At 46.8% G+C, this 16,716-nt stretch overlaps 1 protein-coding gene across 5 annotated transcripts in view; it reads right to left on the bottom strand.

The window, feature by feature from the left end:
* Positions 1 to 16,716, bottom strand: part of LOC309451619 (PH and SEC7 domain-containing protein 3-like) — a 112,821-nt gene that overhangs the window by 80,744 nt on the left and 15,361 nt on the right. For 4 of the 5 annotated variants that reach the window (XM_082075494.1, XM_082075497.1, XM_082075498.1 and 1 more), the window contains 2 exons: positions 5,508 to 6,573; positions 3,700 to 4,092 (listed from right to left, as the gene is read on the bottom strand). In XM_082075494.1, coding sequence (XP_081931620.1) covers positions 3,700 to 4,092; positions 5,508 to 6,573 — 1,459 coding nt within the window. Of the gene's footprint in view, positions 1 to 3,699; positions 4,093 to 5,507; positions 6,574 to 10,331; positions 10,449 to 16,716 lie in introns of those variants that run through there. The other variant, XM_082075495.1, reaches the window with a different exon arrangement.

Here is a 16,716-nt window from a genome sequence, read left to right as displayed (position 1 = left end):
CAAACATAGCCCAAATGCAACACCTTCATTACCACTGCAAAACGTCATTATGCCCACGACCTGTGGGTCAGCACATTTCATGGATACCCCGTGGTGCCCTGCTACATAGGGAGGCTGTCTCAGCTCTGAAATCTCACTCACTCCTCCTCCTCCTCCCTCAGTTCTCCCACCCCCACGTGGGGAAACTTAAGGCTACTTCAGCTGCAGAAATTTGCTTTCCCCCAGAGGGATGATCATTACATACCCAGGAAAGAGAATAAGCCCTGCAAAGGACACTAAGAGCTGGAACCATTCCAAAAGGAAGGCAAGCTCCATGTCTTTCTCCCCCAGGCTTCCCTCCTCCACTGGTCAGACACAAAGGGCACCTAAGCTGTTTTAGGAAAGGATTACTTGCAAAAGCAAGCCAACCTGTCCTGCCGGAAAACCCAGGGGCCAGCTGACTGTCCCCCTGTCCCCTAAGGAAGCGCGGTGGGTGGCTGCCAGAGCAGGCATGTCGCAAAGCTCTTGCCAGGACTTACGGTGTTTGATCATAGCCAGCAGCTGACAGGGAGGACAGCAGGGACGAAACATCCAGACAACCAGGAGCCCATAGGAACTTGCAGCCCAGAATCCTCTAATCATTTTGGTTTTGGTTTTTTTTTCCTCCTTTTTTTTTTCAATTCTGAAGGCATGTGACTTGCCTTCACATACCAGAGCTGACCCCTCCCAGAACCAGCGATTTCCTAAGAGTGGAGAAGGATGTTACCCTCCTGCTTATTCATTACACGATTAGGTTTCCTTGCCATTATGCATTAAAGCCTCACGCCATCTAGGGTCTGCATGTCAGTTATGATCAGGATCCCTCCAGAGAGATGCAAATGGTGCGGTGCTGCTCAGCTACCTCCTACCAGGAGAGCACAGCCATGGGGAGCTCCTTTCCCAACTGGCACCCAGCTTACAATTTACAGGTGTAAACCATTAACTCCTTGCTCTCACATCCATCTCCACTTTTGTACTGGACCATGAAGAACTGCCAGTATTTCACTCTTTTCCCCCATAAATTAGAGCTGGTACTTGGAAGTATACTCTCTCCGTACACACTTTCCCACACATTTTTCATGTCACCAAAATACCATAGCACTAAGTCTTAATTTCAGATTTTGTTTGCTTGGGCAGGCAGCGCAGTTTCTGGAAAATGGGTGTCACGTTTCTTCTCATGCCGCACCGCAACGTTGCACTGCTTTGCTCCCAAATCCCCCTGCTTCTCTTTGCACTTGCTACTATTCCCATGCGAGACCTCACACCTGCCTCCGTCCCTAAAGGACTGGTGCCCTCTAGCTGCCTTCCTGCCCGCACCCACCCTTCCGGGACTTCACAGGGTGAGCTGCGGGAGCTGAGGCAGCCCGCGGCTCCAGGGGGTCCAGCAGCCCTGGGGCAGGCACAGAGCCCCACGGCGGTCTCTACGGGGAAGAGCAGGAGAGCTGCTGCCCCGTGGGCCTGGGCAGCCCTGCCTGCATCTGGCAGGTCAGTGGTCTTGCCTTCCCCACCTCACTCTCCAGGAGAGCTTGACAACTTCAGCAGGTGCCCCTTGACACTCTGCAGCGCCAGGCAGGAGCTACATGTGGGAAACTACAGCCCCAATGCAACCATAGAGCTGTGGCACCATAGAAAACAGAGACTAGGAGCAGAAGGCGCAAAGATGCCACAGTGGCTACCACACGTGTATTGTACATGTGGAATTGCAGTTGAAAAAACAGGTCTGGGATTGCTTCTGGCAACACAACCATGCATGCAAACTCTTAGAAATAGTACCCACAGCCCAGGCTGTTATTTCTGGTTCACCTGAGCATCACAGTGGCACACCATCTTGATCCCTCTGCAAATAAATCCCATGCAGCCCCCAGCATGCACACAGAGCTCCTCACCCACACACTGTAACACTGTGATTCAACACTGGCTCCAAAAATATAGCACACATGATCTGTCGGTCACCTGTACCCTGGTGCAATACAACATGATATTGGAATATCATGGTGGGGAGTGGTTAATATGCTTATTGTCCATAGGACTACCCTGTTGGGCACATTCGTGGCTGGCTGTGCTGCTGCAGTGACACTCTCTTGGGGCCCATTACTAACAGGGCCCTGCAGCCTACAACAACAGAGCTTCCTAACAAATCCAATGTTGGGGACACTTCTTTCTTCTTTTTTTTTAATTAAAGAATTTTAAAATCCTCTGTTAGCTTATCACTATAGCTGCAAATTAAAACTAACTTAATTCTTAATGAAATTCATACTAAGGAGGCACCTAATGTGTCTTTGAGCATTATCTAAGCACACCTTGTCTTCCTGATAACTTCTTTCCTGATGAGCTGATGTGGGCCTTACTTGACAGTAGTTTCTAGCTACTAGAAGCTGCAACTACAGGGTAATCACATCTGGGTCTCTATGTACTGCTTGTCCTCCTGTGCCCAGTCCTAAGGCAATCTCTGGTTTCAATACAAGTATGGAGCTGCAAGTGTCAGGACTGACCTCAGTTTCTGGCTCTGTACTGGTTGTAGCAGATCAGCAGTCACTTACTGACTACAGGCACAAAGCAGCTCTGGGTCATACAAAATTTAAACACCTTTTTTCCAGCAGGATTGACAGAAAAAAATATTCTAAATTGCTAAGTCTTTTCCCTGTTCATTTAAGGGAACACCTTCCTTAATTCATGAAGTTAGGAAAAGTTCTTCTGCTCAAAAGACTTATTTCATGCTAGTGAAAAAGTAATAAAATAGATAAAAGACCTCCCACCACTGCCTCCCAGGAAAGCTCAGACTAGACTAGTCCCATCTAAGGGCATAGTCTAAGGAGTCTTAGATAATGTCCTATCCCTGGAGGATGGATACCTGATGCACATTTTTCACTCACTAGGTCCCTCACCCCTCCACAGATTACTGCTTTTGTCTTGACCCCCCAACTTAGCCTGTTGTTGCCTTTCTCTCTCCTCACCCTCTCTAACAACACACAATGAGGCTCATGGTTTCCACAATTACACAGTATTTTCTGACCACTTAGACTAGTTTTTGCTTCTCACATGACTTTTTGCTTAATAGGTTTTCTTATCTCTACCTAAATGGAAATTATTAACATTTTTGCAACACTCTGTCCTCTCTCAATCAGCAACTAGTGCAAAAACGAAAGAAGGAGCTAGCGGTCTCTAATCCTGTGAATGCAGTGGAAGTAAAACCTTGTGCTGGCTGAAGTAACCAGTAAAACTCCAGCTGACCTGGAAAGAGGAAAAGCTATGCCCAGAGACATACCTGTAACATCCAAATCATGAACTGCATTTGGACAACTCAGCCATGTACACAGGGTGTTCTTGTTCTTCAAACTGCTGCCACCAAATTAAAGTATAACTGAAGATGAACAAGGTTCACCTGTAACAAGTAACTAACTCCTCCAGGTCCCAGAAATGCGACAATACCAGTCAGCCCTTTATCAACACAAGTTATCACCTACAAAACCTTCATAAAGTAAATTTGCACTTTTCTAATGAATGGCAGGTTTGGATAGCTCACTTCTCTCCTGCAGCTCACCCTGTTACAGTGGGAATTATTCTATGTAGAAAATATGCAGTGTTGAAACAGGCAAAACTACATTCTCCGACAGTATGCTGAAGTAAACACACACTGGGAAATATCAGCAGGCACACAGAAAGCTCACCCACTGCTTTTACCTTTCCAAATGAGGGACTTCTGTGACGTTTCCTCTGAAGAGCGTTTCGCTGACATCCCTTAAGCCATTGACGATGCCTTCACCACAGCCCTTCACCTCCCCATCAGGGGGAAGCTGCAGGACATCTGGCTGCCCCAAGGCTGATGTCTGATCTAAGAACTGGCCACCCTCCTTCATGCGCTGCTGGATCATGGGAGTGAGAGGCATCTCAAAACTGAAGAAGCTATCGGGCTCTGAGTACAACGTCTCCAGCGACTCCGCGCTGTAGTATAAAGATGCATTGTCCAGGATGTTTTCGAACTGTGAGCTGTACAGATCAGTGGAGACATCAGAGTGCCTCTGTCCAAGGACATCTTCATATCCTCCCATGGCTGCTTCCCCCTCCTCCATCATCCTGGAAATTAATCAGAAAGAGCTTGTTTCAGCTGGGGATCAAGGTATAGACCTGCAGGTGAACCTCCTCACCTTCCACATTTGCGAACAGAAAAGTTAATGTGGCTTTGTGAAGGAGAGGACACTGCGGGTAAAATGCTAGTTTCTCCTTGCACCACTGGAGTTCATGACTGGCACCATCTCCCTCTCTGGACACATAAAAATAAACCATCTTCTGGGTAAAAGAAGGGGGGCAGGGGAAAGCCTAATATTGCCTGAGAGATGATAACATCAGCTGCTTATGTGCAACAGAGAAGAGCACACACAAGTGCATAAGGTCTTTGCTAGCACCATGACAGAGGCTGCACAGGTCGGAGGTGTGCACCCAGATGGGGCCTCTGCTCCCGGAGGACAGACTGCTGGCCCTGCAGTCCTAGGGCTGGGTTCTCCAGTGAAAGGCTGGAGGAAATCTTTCCAGAACACAACGGGAAATAAGTGCAATTGAAAACCTGGAGCCGGGAGAACCAGATTTGAAGGGGGAAGACTAGGCTTGCTTGCGAATGCACAGGGGAAGCCGTAGCATCTGCCTGCAACAAGTTTTCTTCTCTGCTGTCCCAAATACTACGGGGTTTCTCACGGCATGTGCCAGGCATCGGGACTGCCCACGCGAGCGATCTCATACGTTAGCCAAAGGAAAACTCTGTGGATCCTGAGGTGCAGAGGCTCCCTTGCTGAGATCCTGTTATTTCAGCAGCAAACACCCTGCCAGATCAGAGCTGGCATGGTTTGCTCAGAGCACAGTGATGGAACCCTTTGCTTTGTTACAGATGTGCATCAGGAAAGGAAACTCAGCAAACTGTGATGCTCTTGTGAAAAGCGGTGCACAATTTTTGCAATATATATAGGTGAAATGACATAAACACAGATATATAGATAATACAGAAAGCACACCACAGCATTTACTTTCTTATAACATACAAAGCCTTGGGTAAAACATCTTTATTATTTGACCTCTGAGAGGTGCTTGCACCATTCTCGCACAAACTGCCTGAAACCAGAAAATCTGGCCAGGCGCATATGGCCAGGTCTGCATGCTGACTGTATTTAATTACATGCCATGTTGGGATTCCAACTACACCTACTACAGATGCTTCATCACACAGCCATTACTCTGCAAGCAGCAAGAGACATCTTTACATTTCCAAAGCTCAGACGGACTTCGAACTTCAGCAAGGTTGTGCGGATGGGGTTCACTCCCAACTTCACGCAGTAGTCACCAGCAGGCATGAACTGCTACCATTGCCACGACACCACAGGCAGCAGAAAAACATTCATCGTTTGTCATTAGGTCCTAAAGGGTAGGCACATGCCACGTGCTTGGGATGAGAGAAACCCCACCTGTCCCCAGTGCCCCCACACCCCCCAGCACCACCTCACCTGCCCTGGCCTCTGGGCATCTCCTCCTCGCCGTGGTTCTTCTTGTCCTTCACAAAAGGTACACCCTCCCCACTTTCACCAAGCAGCTCCAGAGGAGTAACTCCAGAGGCAGTGGGTCCCAGCCTTGGGTCCTCACAGACCTCGCTCCAAGCGCTGTCCGGCAAGGAGACCAAGCCTGGGGAGACCATTGGTGGCGCAGGGTGCCTGGAGGTTTTGGGGAATACCTTCCTCTCCACAGACACAGACTCCAGCAGTGAGTGCTTCTTTCTTTTCTGCTCCTCGGCTTCTTGCAGCCATAAAATCTCCACCCCTTGAAATTCTACATGTTTGCTCACAGCTGCCTCTTTAGAGAGCCTCCTCTCAGGACCCATTTGCATTTTGCCTTGACTATATGCTGAAAACTCCTCAAAATGCGCCCACCCTTCCACTCTGCTGGCTGCTTCCAGGTTTGTCACAGATGGTCTATGACAGCTTGTCTCCTGTACTGCGTGGTCCTCCTCGGCTTCATTACTGACGGCTTGCAAGGACTCAGACTGCTTTTCTTCAGTCCATATTGCAGCCAGATCTTTCTCCACGATCAAATGCATTTTTTCCTCAGCTGTTCGTTCAGGTGGAAGAGGCATGTCTGAGGGTTTTTCTTGGCCTGCTGAAACTGGTTCTCTGGCTGCCTGCACATTTTGGCTGCCAGTAACAATCTTTTTTTCCATTTGCGTCTCTGAATCAAGAGAAGTATTTTCTTCCTCTTGCGCCTTTATTGCTTTCAGCCGTTGGGAGATTTTCATAATCTCTGGCAGGTTACCTACAGGCTGCAAACCTTCTCCAGGGATGTGCAGCTCTGCTGCCTCAGTGTCCAGTCTCGAATTGTCTGCAGGAGCCACACGCTGAGGAAGGGGCCTGCTGGGTACGCAGGAGTGACCGTCCCATCTTTCAGGGCTGCATGTCACAGGCTCTGCCTGGTGTGGCAATGAAGCCCTCGGCACGTCTCCACTTGGCTCTACGGTGCCGTACTCTGGAAATTCATTGATGATGGTATGAGGGAGCAAAGTGCTGCTTCCATGGCCACTACCTGCAAAGAAAAAAAGAGAGTGTGGGTTTATCTATTAGGTGCATAAGCAAAAAGCTTGGTCTCCCTTCCTAGCCCTCTCCTAACATAATAACTATCCTCTCCCCTGCAGGGAAGATACCATTCGGTTTAACTCACTTCTGCATGCTCTCACACTGCAGTTATCCAGAGCTGGTCCTTTTACACAGCAGTTTTTAGGCAGCCCTACTTTGGGAGTGTGCACTGCCAGAAACGTCTGCTACACTTTTGAAAGAGTCCCAGTGGCCCATGAGGCCACAAGCAAGGCACAAAGGCTGAAGAAAGCAGACATTCAGAGGTCTGACATCCATTTGCAGCTTGCACCATGCATCTTGGTTTTATTTTTAAAAAATGGTTTTAGGTCATTTTCACTTGTAAAGCTGAAACACTGGGAAGATAACCAGCCACACCCCGTATATTCCACAGCCTTGACAAAACCAAATAGTTAAATTACAAAGCAATTAATGAGCAATTCATCTTCCTGCCAGCACTACCCTCTTCCTTTAACAATTCAGGTAACTGAAAGTTGAGGTGCAGTGGTGTACACATACTGAGCAGTTCACATTTTCTGTTGCAGCAAATTCACCACTGCACAGAAAGCTTGCTACCCCTCCCCTTGTGCTGCTTTTCCAACTGATGAAAACAAAGCAGGGGTGAAAACAGATGGCCTCATTTTCTAAGCACCGAGCACCCAGTGGCTCTTATTGTTGTGGGGTAACAGAGAACCAGCTGTCCTCAGTGGCTCCCATTGTTGAGGGGTAACAGAGAACCAGCTGTCCTCAGAGGGACCTCATGGATGACACAATTACAGATACTTGGCCACCTTATATTACACTCCAAGGAGGAACTGAGCTTTTGGGAAAACAAACAAATAAACACAAACAAGCAAACAAACAAAAAACCACAAACCAAAACCAAACCAAAACAGCAACAGCTCCATTCGCTGTACCCTTCTGAAAAAAAAAAAATGGCCTGGAGTATAAAAGTGCTTTAAAACAAACAACAAGGGGCACAGATCCAAATACCTACTCTGAAAGACATCAGGGGCAAAGGCTCTGAAACCAGACACCAACTTGCATGTGGATGCTTTGCCCCACTCAAGGTACGTCTTGAGGTTCTGTGTTGCAAACCAACCCTCATCTCTGCACCAAGCAGGCTGGCCACAAGCCATTTCTGAGGAGGTAGCCATGTAGCTGTGGTTAATAACAGGCTGAGTTCAAGGTGACAGGGAGGATAATTTGACGCAAGCTCAGCACTGCACTAATGTGGCCATCTATCTGCCAGTGGTTTGTAAAGATGAGCAGCAGCTCACATCTGCCAGCTCACCTTCCAGTATATTTTAGCCACAGGGCAAATACCACATGCTGTGTGTGGTGCAGGATCAAAGTGACAGACTCAGGTCATGCCAAACCACAGTCTCTTCCCCAGCAGGTTATCCAGACATCTCCATGCTGTTGACTTAATCACTTCATGATAAAACTTCAGTAGGTCAGGTTTCACGTAGACTATCTGGCTGCTGTTGAGAACAGGGACTTGACAGAGCAGGGACCTCTTCTCTGCTGCAAGGTCCCAGGGAGCAGGGAGAAGCATAGATGCCCTGCCCTGTTCTGCATCACCAGCCTGCCTTCATAGTAGAGTTTCCGAGACACAGGTGTGGATGCACAAAGGGAGTCTGAAAAAGAGTGAGGTCCGTCTCCCCACATTTCCAGCCATGGTGCTTTTTCGAAGTGTCCAAAGCCTCAGAAAACAGCCACTTGTGCACACAATTCAGCCATGCAGTGCTTGGGTCTATCCCAGTTCCACCCACTTCATGGCACTGGTGCCAGGCTGCTATGGGGAGACACTTCAGCCAGGACAGACTCATGCTATGTGCCTGCAATGTCCCTACACCTATCCCAGGACCAGTCCAAGCCAACAAAAGGCCCCAGCTTGCCACCCTGCAGCCCTGGTCTGCTCTCAATGCAGTAGCATTAGTGCTCGCTGCTCTCTCAGCATGATTTCAGAGATGGGACTTTTTAAGAGAGAACTGACAATAGGGAGCCTGTCACTATAGATGCCAATATAAACCCTTCTTGGTGGACACAGTTCCACCCATAGCAACTCTCACTTGCAGATCTACAAGTGGGAGGTGCCCCTGCTGGGATCACCCAATTCCCCTAGCACCAAGGGGCAGCACTTGTCCATGCCACTGCCTGGGCCACACACTCTGGCTGCATCCCGAAGGAAGGCAATGCACAGTGCCCCAGGAGCTGGGACCTCCTGTGCCTCCCTCCAACCCATGCACCCTTCCTTGTTGGAAGGAAGCTCAGAGCAACACCAGCCCGCCCCCCCAAGGGGTTGGGATGCAGCCAACATGCACTGGAGGCCAAGCGCTGACAAGGCACTGCACACAGACTCTGCCAAGAGGCCAGGCTCGTCTCTGCTAATTGCTGTCTTAGCTTCTGAACCCACATGAGGGAAACAGAGCTGGTCTTATTTCTGGTGGTGAATGCTAAATACACTACATTGCTGTGCATCCCCATCTGCCTCCAATGGCTTCTGCTGACACTGGTAAGCACACTTCTGATTTACTTCTCTTCCTGAACTTCATCCCAAGCAAACTTTACCCACCGGCAAGCCCAGCAGACTCCAGAAAAGGTACACATACAGAGCACATATATACGGGCACAGAGAGATGTGCAGGAGGAGGGAGCGCGCACACAGGTACTCCTCTCTGACACACTTGCAAGTCGTGTTTCAACCTGGGCAAAAGACGAGCACCTTCACAGTATAAATTTAAGGCCCTTTCTCCAGTGCTCTTGTCTGGAAGGACTGCTGCTGCTCCACATGTGAGCACAAGTCAGCAGGATTCTTGCTTTCACAGTATCCTGCAGGAACATTGCCTAATTCCCTGCCTGATTAAAAAATATTCACACATGGCACCAAAGCAGCAGTCTGTCCCCATTATATTAGGTACCACCATGCACATGACTGCCGAGGTCTCTACTCCTTGGGGTAAACCACCAACAACTGCCTCCTGCTCCTAGAAGGTGCAAAGCCTTTCCCTTTGCTCAGAGAGCTATTTCAGGTACCAGAGCTTAGAGGAGCTTTAGCTCTTTAAGGGAAACTCCTCCCTTAATCCCATCCACCACCACAGCATCATGTCTTGTTGCAGTTACTGGCATATCCTGTCCAACCCCATCCCCCAACATGACTGCATTACAAACAAGGCTAGAAAGGCAACAACAAAATTTAAGGACTGCACTGAAGATGAGCAGGGAAAAAAATACTCATCACCAAACAAACAAAGGACACACACTCTCAGGTAACACCAATTTCTACTTTGCGTTGAAGGTGTTTTCTTTCAACAAATAAAAATAAATTAAACGGAAAATGGAGACAGAAAAAGCTAAAATAGAAAGGGGGTGAGTGGCTAGAAAACTGAGACCGGGCAAATATAACCTAACAGCAGTTGGCAGCCTTTCTGATGACTAGATGTTGAAAGAATTCATTACTTAAATCAGGCACAGATATATTTCATAGATAAATAACCATTCCATGTCAACCAAGCTTGTCTACAGCATAATAAAAGGAAATTCTAGGAAGAAAAACACAAGTTACAAGCATAGACAGACATTTTGTTTACAGGTACATTTTACAAAAGAATGGTGTGAGTGTCTCTCTCTATACAGTATATATATATATATATATATTAGCTAGCTCAAGAAATTAGATATATTTGCTTGAACAGTCTCCTTACTCACAGAGGTTACTGTAGCTCCAGCAGTTACCCATTGGTCAAAGAAATAAAATGCACAGATCATCAGTTTATCTATAGCGATACCAGCTAATTCAATTGCTGCTGTTCTAGTCAACTGGAATCAAAATAGTTTCAAATTTCCTGGCAGCTGCTGCCCTGCACTGCACACAATGATGTAAATGGATGCTTTCTGAGTATTATGAAACTGATGGGGGAACTGCAGTCTCGTTCAGTCTATCGCAGGAGCTAAGGAGTCCACCTTGGCAGCTTGCAGGGGGGAAGAGAAATTTCCTCCAGCAAGGCTGCCTGACAGTATGCCAGGGAGACGTCTGTGCTTAGCTGCCGTTTATTATAACCGCATCCATGAGGGAAGAAACAGTCAGAATGGCAATGCTGAGAGTCGTGTGCTGGTTTCAGAGCATGGGGCACCTGATGGCGTTTCAGCATTACTGAATGGGAAGGTTTCATAAAGCAGCCCAGTCTTGCATTTTATTTCTCTGCAGCACGTGGGTGAGCCTGCATGCAGCGTCACACCAGTTATGCTTTCTTGGTACCAGCATTTCTTGCCTTTAATTGTAAAAGGCAAATTAGGCCAAGTGAAAAAAAAAAAAAGCATGTGTTAAGAGGAAGTGAATCGCTAGATGACAGAGCTTAACGAACAAATTACAGGACTTACGGCATTATATCATTATTGCAGCCTGTCAAAGAGGGGGGGTCATACATGTCTCCTTGTCCTGCACTCCCTCAAGTTGCAACTTCTGTGGTACCTAAAACTACTCCAATTCATAAAGCAGTGCCTGCACACACCAAGGCGGAGTGGCCTCCCCCAATAGGAGGGGAAGGATGCTGCACAGTTACTGGCAGCCTTGTGCAGCAGCCCTTTTTCCAAATGATGTAATTGTCCATGCCACAATAGGTCCTGTCTGGGCGGCAGACATCCTTCGTTAGCCAAAGCCAGGGGATTAGCATAATGCAAGCACCACGCTTTTGTAACTGGATTGCAAACATCCGCGTCGGACTGGGCGCATGGTTTTCTGCAGCTTGCAGCTGCTGCAGGCTTCTGTGCAGTTCGTTTGCCTGGGGTAGTGGAGCCAGGCCTTCACCCCTGCAAAGTTATACTGGCATTATGCAAAAAAAACAAGTTGGTAGAAACGAGGCAGCTGAGTGAAGGCCAGGGTAGCAGAGGGAAGAGATTGGGGAGACTTGCCTAGAAAATAAGCCCTGGTTAAATGCCTCTGCTGTCTTAGCAAACACGCAGGGAAAGTGAAGGGGACCAGAGATATGGCAGAGCTTACACAGAAAAAGTGACTCTGTTGGCTGAGAGCCCTCACATGAAAAAGAGACAACTGGAGGGGGTCCCTGCTGCTCAGCAGGAGGTTTAACACAGACCCAGCAGCATGCACGGGCAGCGTGCGCCTCACACTGTGCTTGAACACTTGAACAGCCAGGCATGGCGTGGCAGCCAGCAACTCAGAATTACCCTGAAATTAAACCAGCTGGTTCAGGAAAGAAAATAATCCCCCTGCAAGCACCCAGGGGCAGAGTGTTGCTCAGCAAATCCTGCACCCATGGCTTTTTGCACACTGGAAGAGGTTATGAGAGAAGTACTCCTCGCCACTATTCTTGCATAGTTCCATAAATTCTGGGTTTTTTGGACAACCAGAGGCTGTGTTAGGTGAACTTTTAGTCTGCCACCAGACAACCATGCCCATACTGGGTAAATTTGTCATGACTCTCTCTGCTAGCCAAGTCCCAGTACCTGGAATCACATGGTAATGTGATGCCTGAGTTTTCATGGCTTTTAAAACAGAGAGTGATAAAAGCTGCTAGGTTAAGAATGTAAATCCTGAGCATTAAGACAGCAGTGACCAAAACAACACGTAAAATACCTGAGTCACTGTGTGTCTGTTGGGGGAGGGGGATTTTTACAAAATTGCAAAGCTTCTAACCCTGTTCCTGATGGAAAGCCTTTAGTAAGCCATGCTGTGACTTGGTTGCCTAAGATTTTAACTATTTTCCAGTGGTAACCAGAACTTGGGAGCACTTGTTTAACACCAACCACACTGAACTAAGAGTCCTCCAGAGAGACCCACACATTTCCCGTGGCTGCAGGAAGGATGGCACCTTGCTGCAGGAGCTCAGAGGCCTCCAGTGAGCTCAGAACAGGACACAGTCCAAAACTAACATGCAGCATGTGCTGGAAGGGTTGAAAAGCGAAAGGGTAGAGCAAAACAGCTGCTAGCATGAGTAGGAACAGGAGGGAATACAAAAGGGAGTATCTGGGCTCCTCATCCTGATGTAAAAGTGTGGGTGAGTCTTACCATAGTTAATGCAATTTTCTTCTTTAAAGCCTCACCCCGAGTGATGTGGCTGTGAGAATCTCAAGTTTTGGTTTAAGACTTATGTTTGGAAAAGACTTCAACACAAAATTCCAAAGACAGATCCAAAAAGAACCTGAAATTTTCTATTTTTCCATTGCTGTGATTTAGAAAGGAAGCAGCTAACAGCTTTTTCTAAGCGTAGATATACACAGTGATAGCAAGAATTACTCTAAAAGTTCCCTAGAATCCTTCAGCTGAAAGAGCGAACTTGTGGAGCAGTGACAGCCCACAGCTGGTTTGACACTCGCAGCGTCTACAAAGACTGCCCAGCCTCTCAGAATCCACTTGTACTTAATGTTACATATTTTAAATATTGTATTTTTAAAGAATCTTTTTAAAAAACCTCTAAAGTCCTTCAAATAGAACTATCTCTTCAGAAAAAAAAATATATCACCAGACTTTGAGCAAGCAACAATGGCTTAAAAAAATGACACACTACTATTCACAGATCTCAGAAACTCTGGATCTTAGCGGTAGCCTCTGAGGAAAGTAGGCACATACACAAAAAAGAATGTCCTTTACTATTATTTCAGGGTTCAGGAGCAATTTGCCAGGCTAAAAGAAAGCTTGTTAGGCAGTCCTCAAAGGACCTCAAGAGCTGGATATTGTTACACACCCAGCTAGAACAAAAATAGGGCACAGAGGGACATGGGTGTCTCCTAGGGTCCAAGTATTTGCTGCTGAAGGCACAGCAGGACATTGCACCGTAGCTTTTCAGCAAGCTTGCACAGTGAATGAGATCCCCTTCCTCAGGAAGCTGGACAGAGTTAAATAAACAACGCGGAGGTCTAGAGCAGAAGGCACTTGTTAAAAGTGAACTGCGAACAGGAAAAATACTTGCTGTACCCTGTGTTACACTTTTTACAGTGCCATACCAGGCCAGAACTACATCTACCCACATAACTTTAATTAAACACGTTCTCCATGTTCATTATCAAGCCATCGCCAGCAGCAGGATAACATGCATCTTCTCCTTCAGAAAGCTTCAGAGATGAATCAAAGCTACAGCACGATGGAGGGCTTGTGCTGCCCGTCTCAGCAGGTGATGGGGCTGATGCCAAGAAGAGCAGAGGAGCAAAGCCAGCCCACTCAGCTGGCTGAGCCTCTCCTGTTGTGCCCACTGACCTGGATGCATCATCTTTTATCTGCCCAACAGAAGGGAAGGGCCTGACCACCTCTGGGGAAGTGTTTCTGAGCACTGTCAGCTTCAGGTGAGCTCAGCCTGTGCCACGTATGCTCAGAGCATCGGAGATGGCCAGAGACCACTGATGGGCTGCCAGCATCACCAGGCCCCCAAATATTTGTGCGCTCACGGCAGCACAGCTCTTGGCTTCAACCAACAGCCCACAGACAGGGAGGTATTTACTGACGTAACTCTGGCATTTCCTAACTTCTGAGAGCTTAATTCTGCACTCTTTAAAAAAAATAAACAAACAGTCCATGTTTTAACGATTATTTGTACTAAACCCTTGGCCTTCCAACAACTCTGTTGTTTACCAAGTCGAGGATGTGGTAATCTCGTCCCTGCAGCGGCAGGTTATGAAAACTTGGAACTATCCAGCTTTCAAATGCAGGTCACAAGACATCCAATTTCCTCCTGTGAAGCAAGGGACTTAGCATAATGCCTCGTTGCTCCTTTAGTTTTCTTTTCCTTGGGACTAGAAACCCAGACATCAGTCACACCACACCTGACGGCTCCAGAGCATGCCTCAGCTTTGCCCAGCCCTGAGTTGCTCTGGGACTCAGAAATTCAAAGGGAGAGACAGCAAAACAGCTCCACCTCACACAGCCGAGATCCAGACCACAATGCAACCTGTCCTCCTTCACTAGCATTAATTTTTCCACATGCAAAGTTAGATGAACTCTTCTGACACGACTGTAAGATCTTGCTGCTCCTCAGAGCATCCAAGCAGTAGCTCAGTATCACCTGGTTTACTCTGTGTTGGAGTGAAAGAGGAGCATTCAGCAGTGTCAGTCAACGTGCTGCTGCATGAGAGGTAATCACTTCTTAGAGTGCTCAAACTTAACAAGAAAAGTACCTTTTAATACAGTACTTCTGGAGACTTAAATTTTAAAAGTTAACCTTCTCTTTGCATCATTGCTAACCAGCAACACCAAATATGGAAAATGTCTTGATTACACACTACTATTTAAAAACTCCTGTGGATCTTTGGTATGTCAGAAAATGCAGTGGGACACTAGAAACAACAACATAAAGCTGACAGAGTCATGTACAGGATGACGGAATTTAATTAAGCGTGTGGGGGCACCACAGGTCTGAGCTTTCCAGATCGTGGCCCTGCACATGTCCCTGGTAAATTTTGCAGGATATACTCTTAAATGCACATCCGATGTACCTATCCTCACAATCTCTGTCCACCGTAATTAAGCATCATGAGTGTGAAAACCAGGCAGTCATTTAACCCTCAGCAAATGCAGTTTTGCACCTTTTCAGGAAAGCAGAGCTGCAGAGGAAGATACCAGACCAGGGAGCCCAGACTTTCAGGATTGCCTGAAGATGGAAAGAGTAAGACATGAAAATATGACAAAGAGTGGTGCATCAAAATGGAAAGCAGTGTGGTTCAAGCACTGGACAAGACTACAGTCAGCAATCTGGTCTAGCACGAGACGATGCAACATGTGAGGGACTGTTTTCTGAGGCTACTTTTCAGAGGGAGAATCAGGAAGATGCCACATCCATGCAGTGTAAGGCAGAAGCACCAGAGTTGGACACACGTGTCTTAAAGTGACACAGAGAAAGCAATTGAGGCAGAAGAGCAAAGGCCAACCTAGTAAGTTAGTGATGCTCATTTTACAGACAGTTACTCGGGTAATTTTCTTACGGATGTTTAAACCAGCATCGTAGGACCACGAAAAGGCTTTGTTTGTACAAAAAAAAAAAAAAAAAAAAAGCAGCCATTTTGTTCTTCCTTTGCTCCTGAAACAAGTTAAAGTAATTCTGCAGCAAAAGCAAGCCTTTCCATGATTCACGTTCAGAAATGGTCATGTTGCATGGCTTAAAGTATACATTTCTTTTTCTTTCATATGTCAGCTCTGGCACTGTTTGACCCCTTGCATAGGTGATTCATCACAAGTTGCCACAAGAAAATAAATCTTATTAGAATAGTTTCTTTGGCATTGTTTTGAGGGGTTTTTTTTGTTACTCAGTTTTTGATGGCTTGAGCTTGCTAAGAAAACAGATAAGCACAAGAACTAGCCTGAGACAATCCACAGCAGTGTGTGGCTGGGACCATCTCTTTTGGCAGCACTAAGCTGTTAAATGAGCTCAGTTGCCTCATGACACCTCACTGTACACAAAACAGCAAGTGACAGGCTTTCCAAAAAGCTATTTATTTCACCAGGAATTCAAAAACAAGCTTCTTCCAGCAGCTGTTGGGAAAGACCAGATTTGCATATAAACCCAGGAACTATTTGTACAGGGCTTTTTTGTGAAGGATGAGATTAAACCCTCTGTTACACAGGAGGGGTGAAAGCTTTCTCCTACTAAAAGCAAGACTGTTTATGAGTCTTAAGAAGGTCTCTTTCTTCCTTACAACTATCTTGGATTTATTTTCGTATATAGCAGGAATTATAGGGTACTTGTCTTTCATGTGTACTTAAGCAATTATTTTGTAGCCTCCCCTTCTTTTTTCCCTAAGGAAGTACTTTTCAGGACTAAGTCACATAGTCAGGACTTTTTTGTTGTTGTTGTTTTTTAACTGTATTAACCGCAAAGTCAAAAAAATCAGCACTGTGTAGCATGCCCAAGCCTAAACATAAGGCTGCTGAATAGAGATCACTGTTTCCACAGCAAGTTCCAGAAGAGGGTACATTTCCATATACAACAAGTGCCCTTTGTGTCAACAAGGCTGAGAAGATGTCTCATCCAACCCAGCCAAATTTAGTTTTTAAAAAACATTTTCTTTTGCTGGAAGGCAGAAGGCTGTGGTTTAGCCGAGGAAGTCAGCCAGGTGGCACAGGGGCCCATGACGGCACGTGGTGCATCCT

Source organism: Streptopelia decaocto (genome assembly GCF_964273445.1).
Source record: "Streptopelia decaocto genome assembly, chromosome: Z".
Taxonomy (NCBI): domain Eukaryota; kingdom Metazoa; phylum Chordata; class Aves; order Columbiformes; family Columbidae; genus Streptopelia; species Streptopelia decaocto.
Note: the sequence above shows the minus strand (reverse complement) of the source record. Positions and strands in the feature narration are given on the sequence as shown.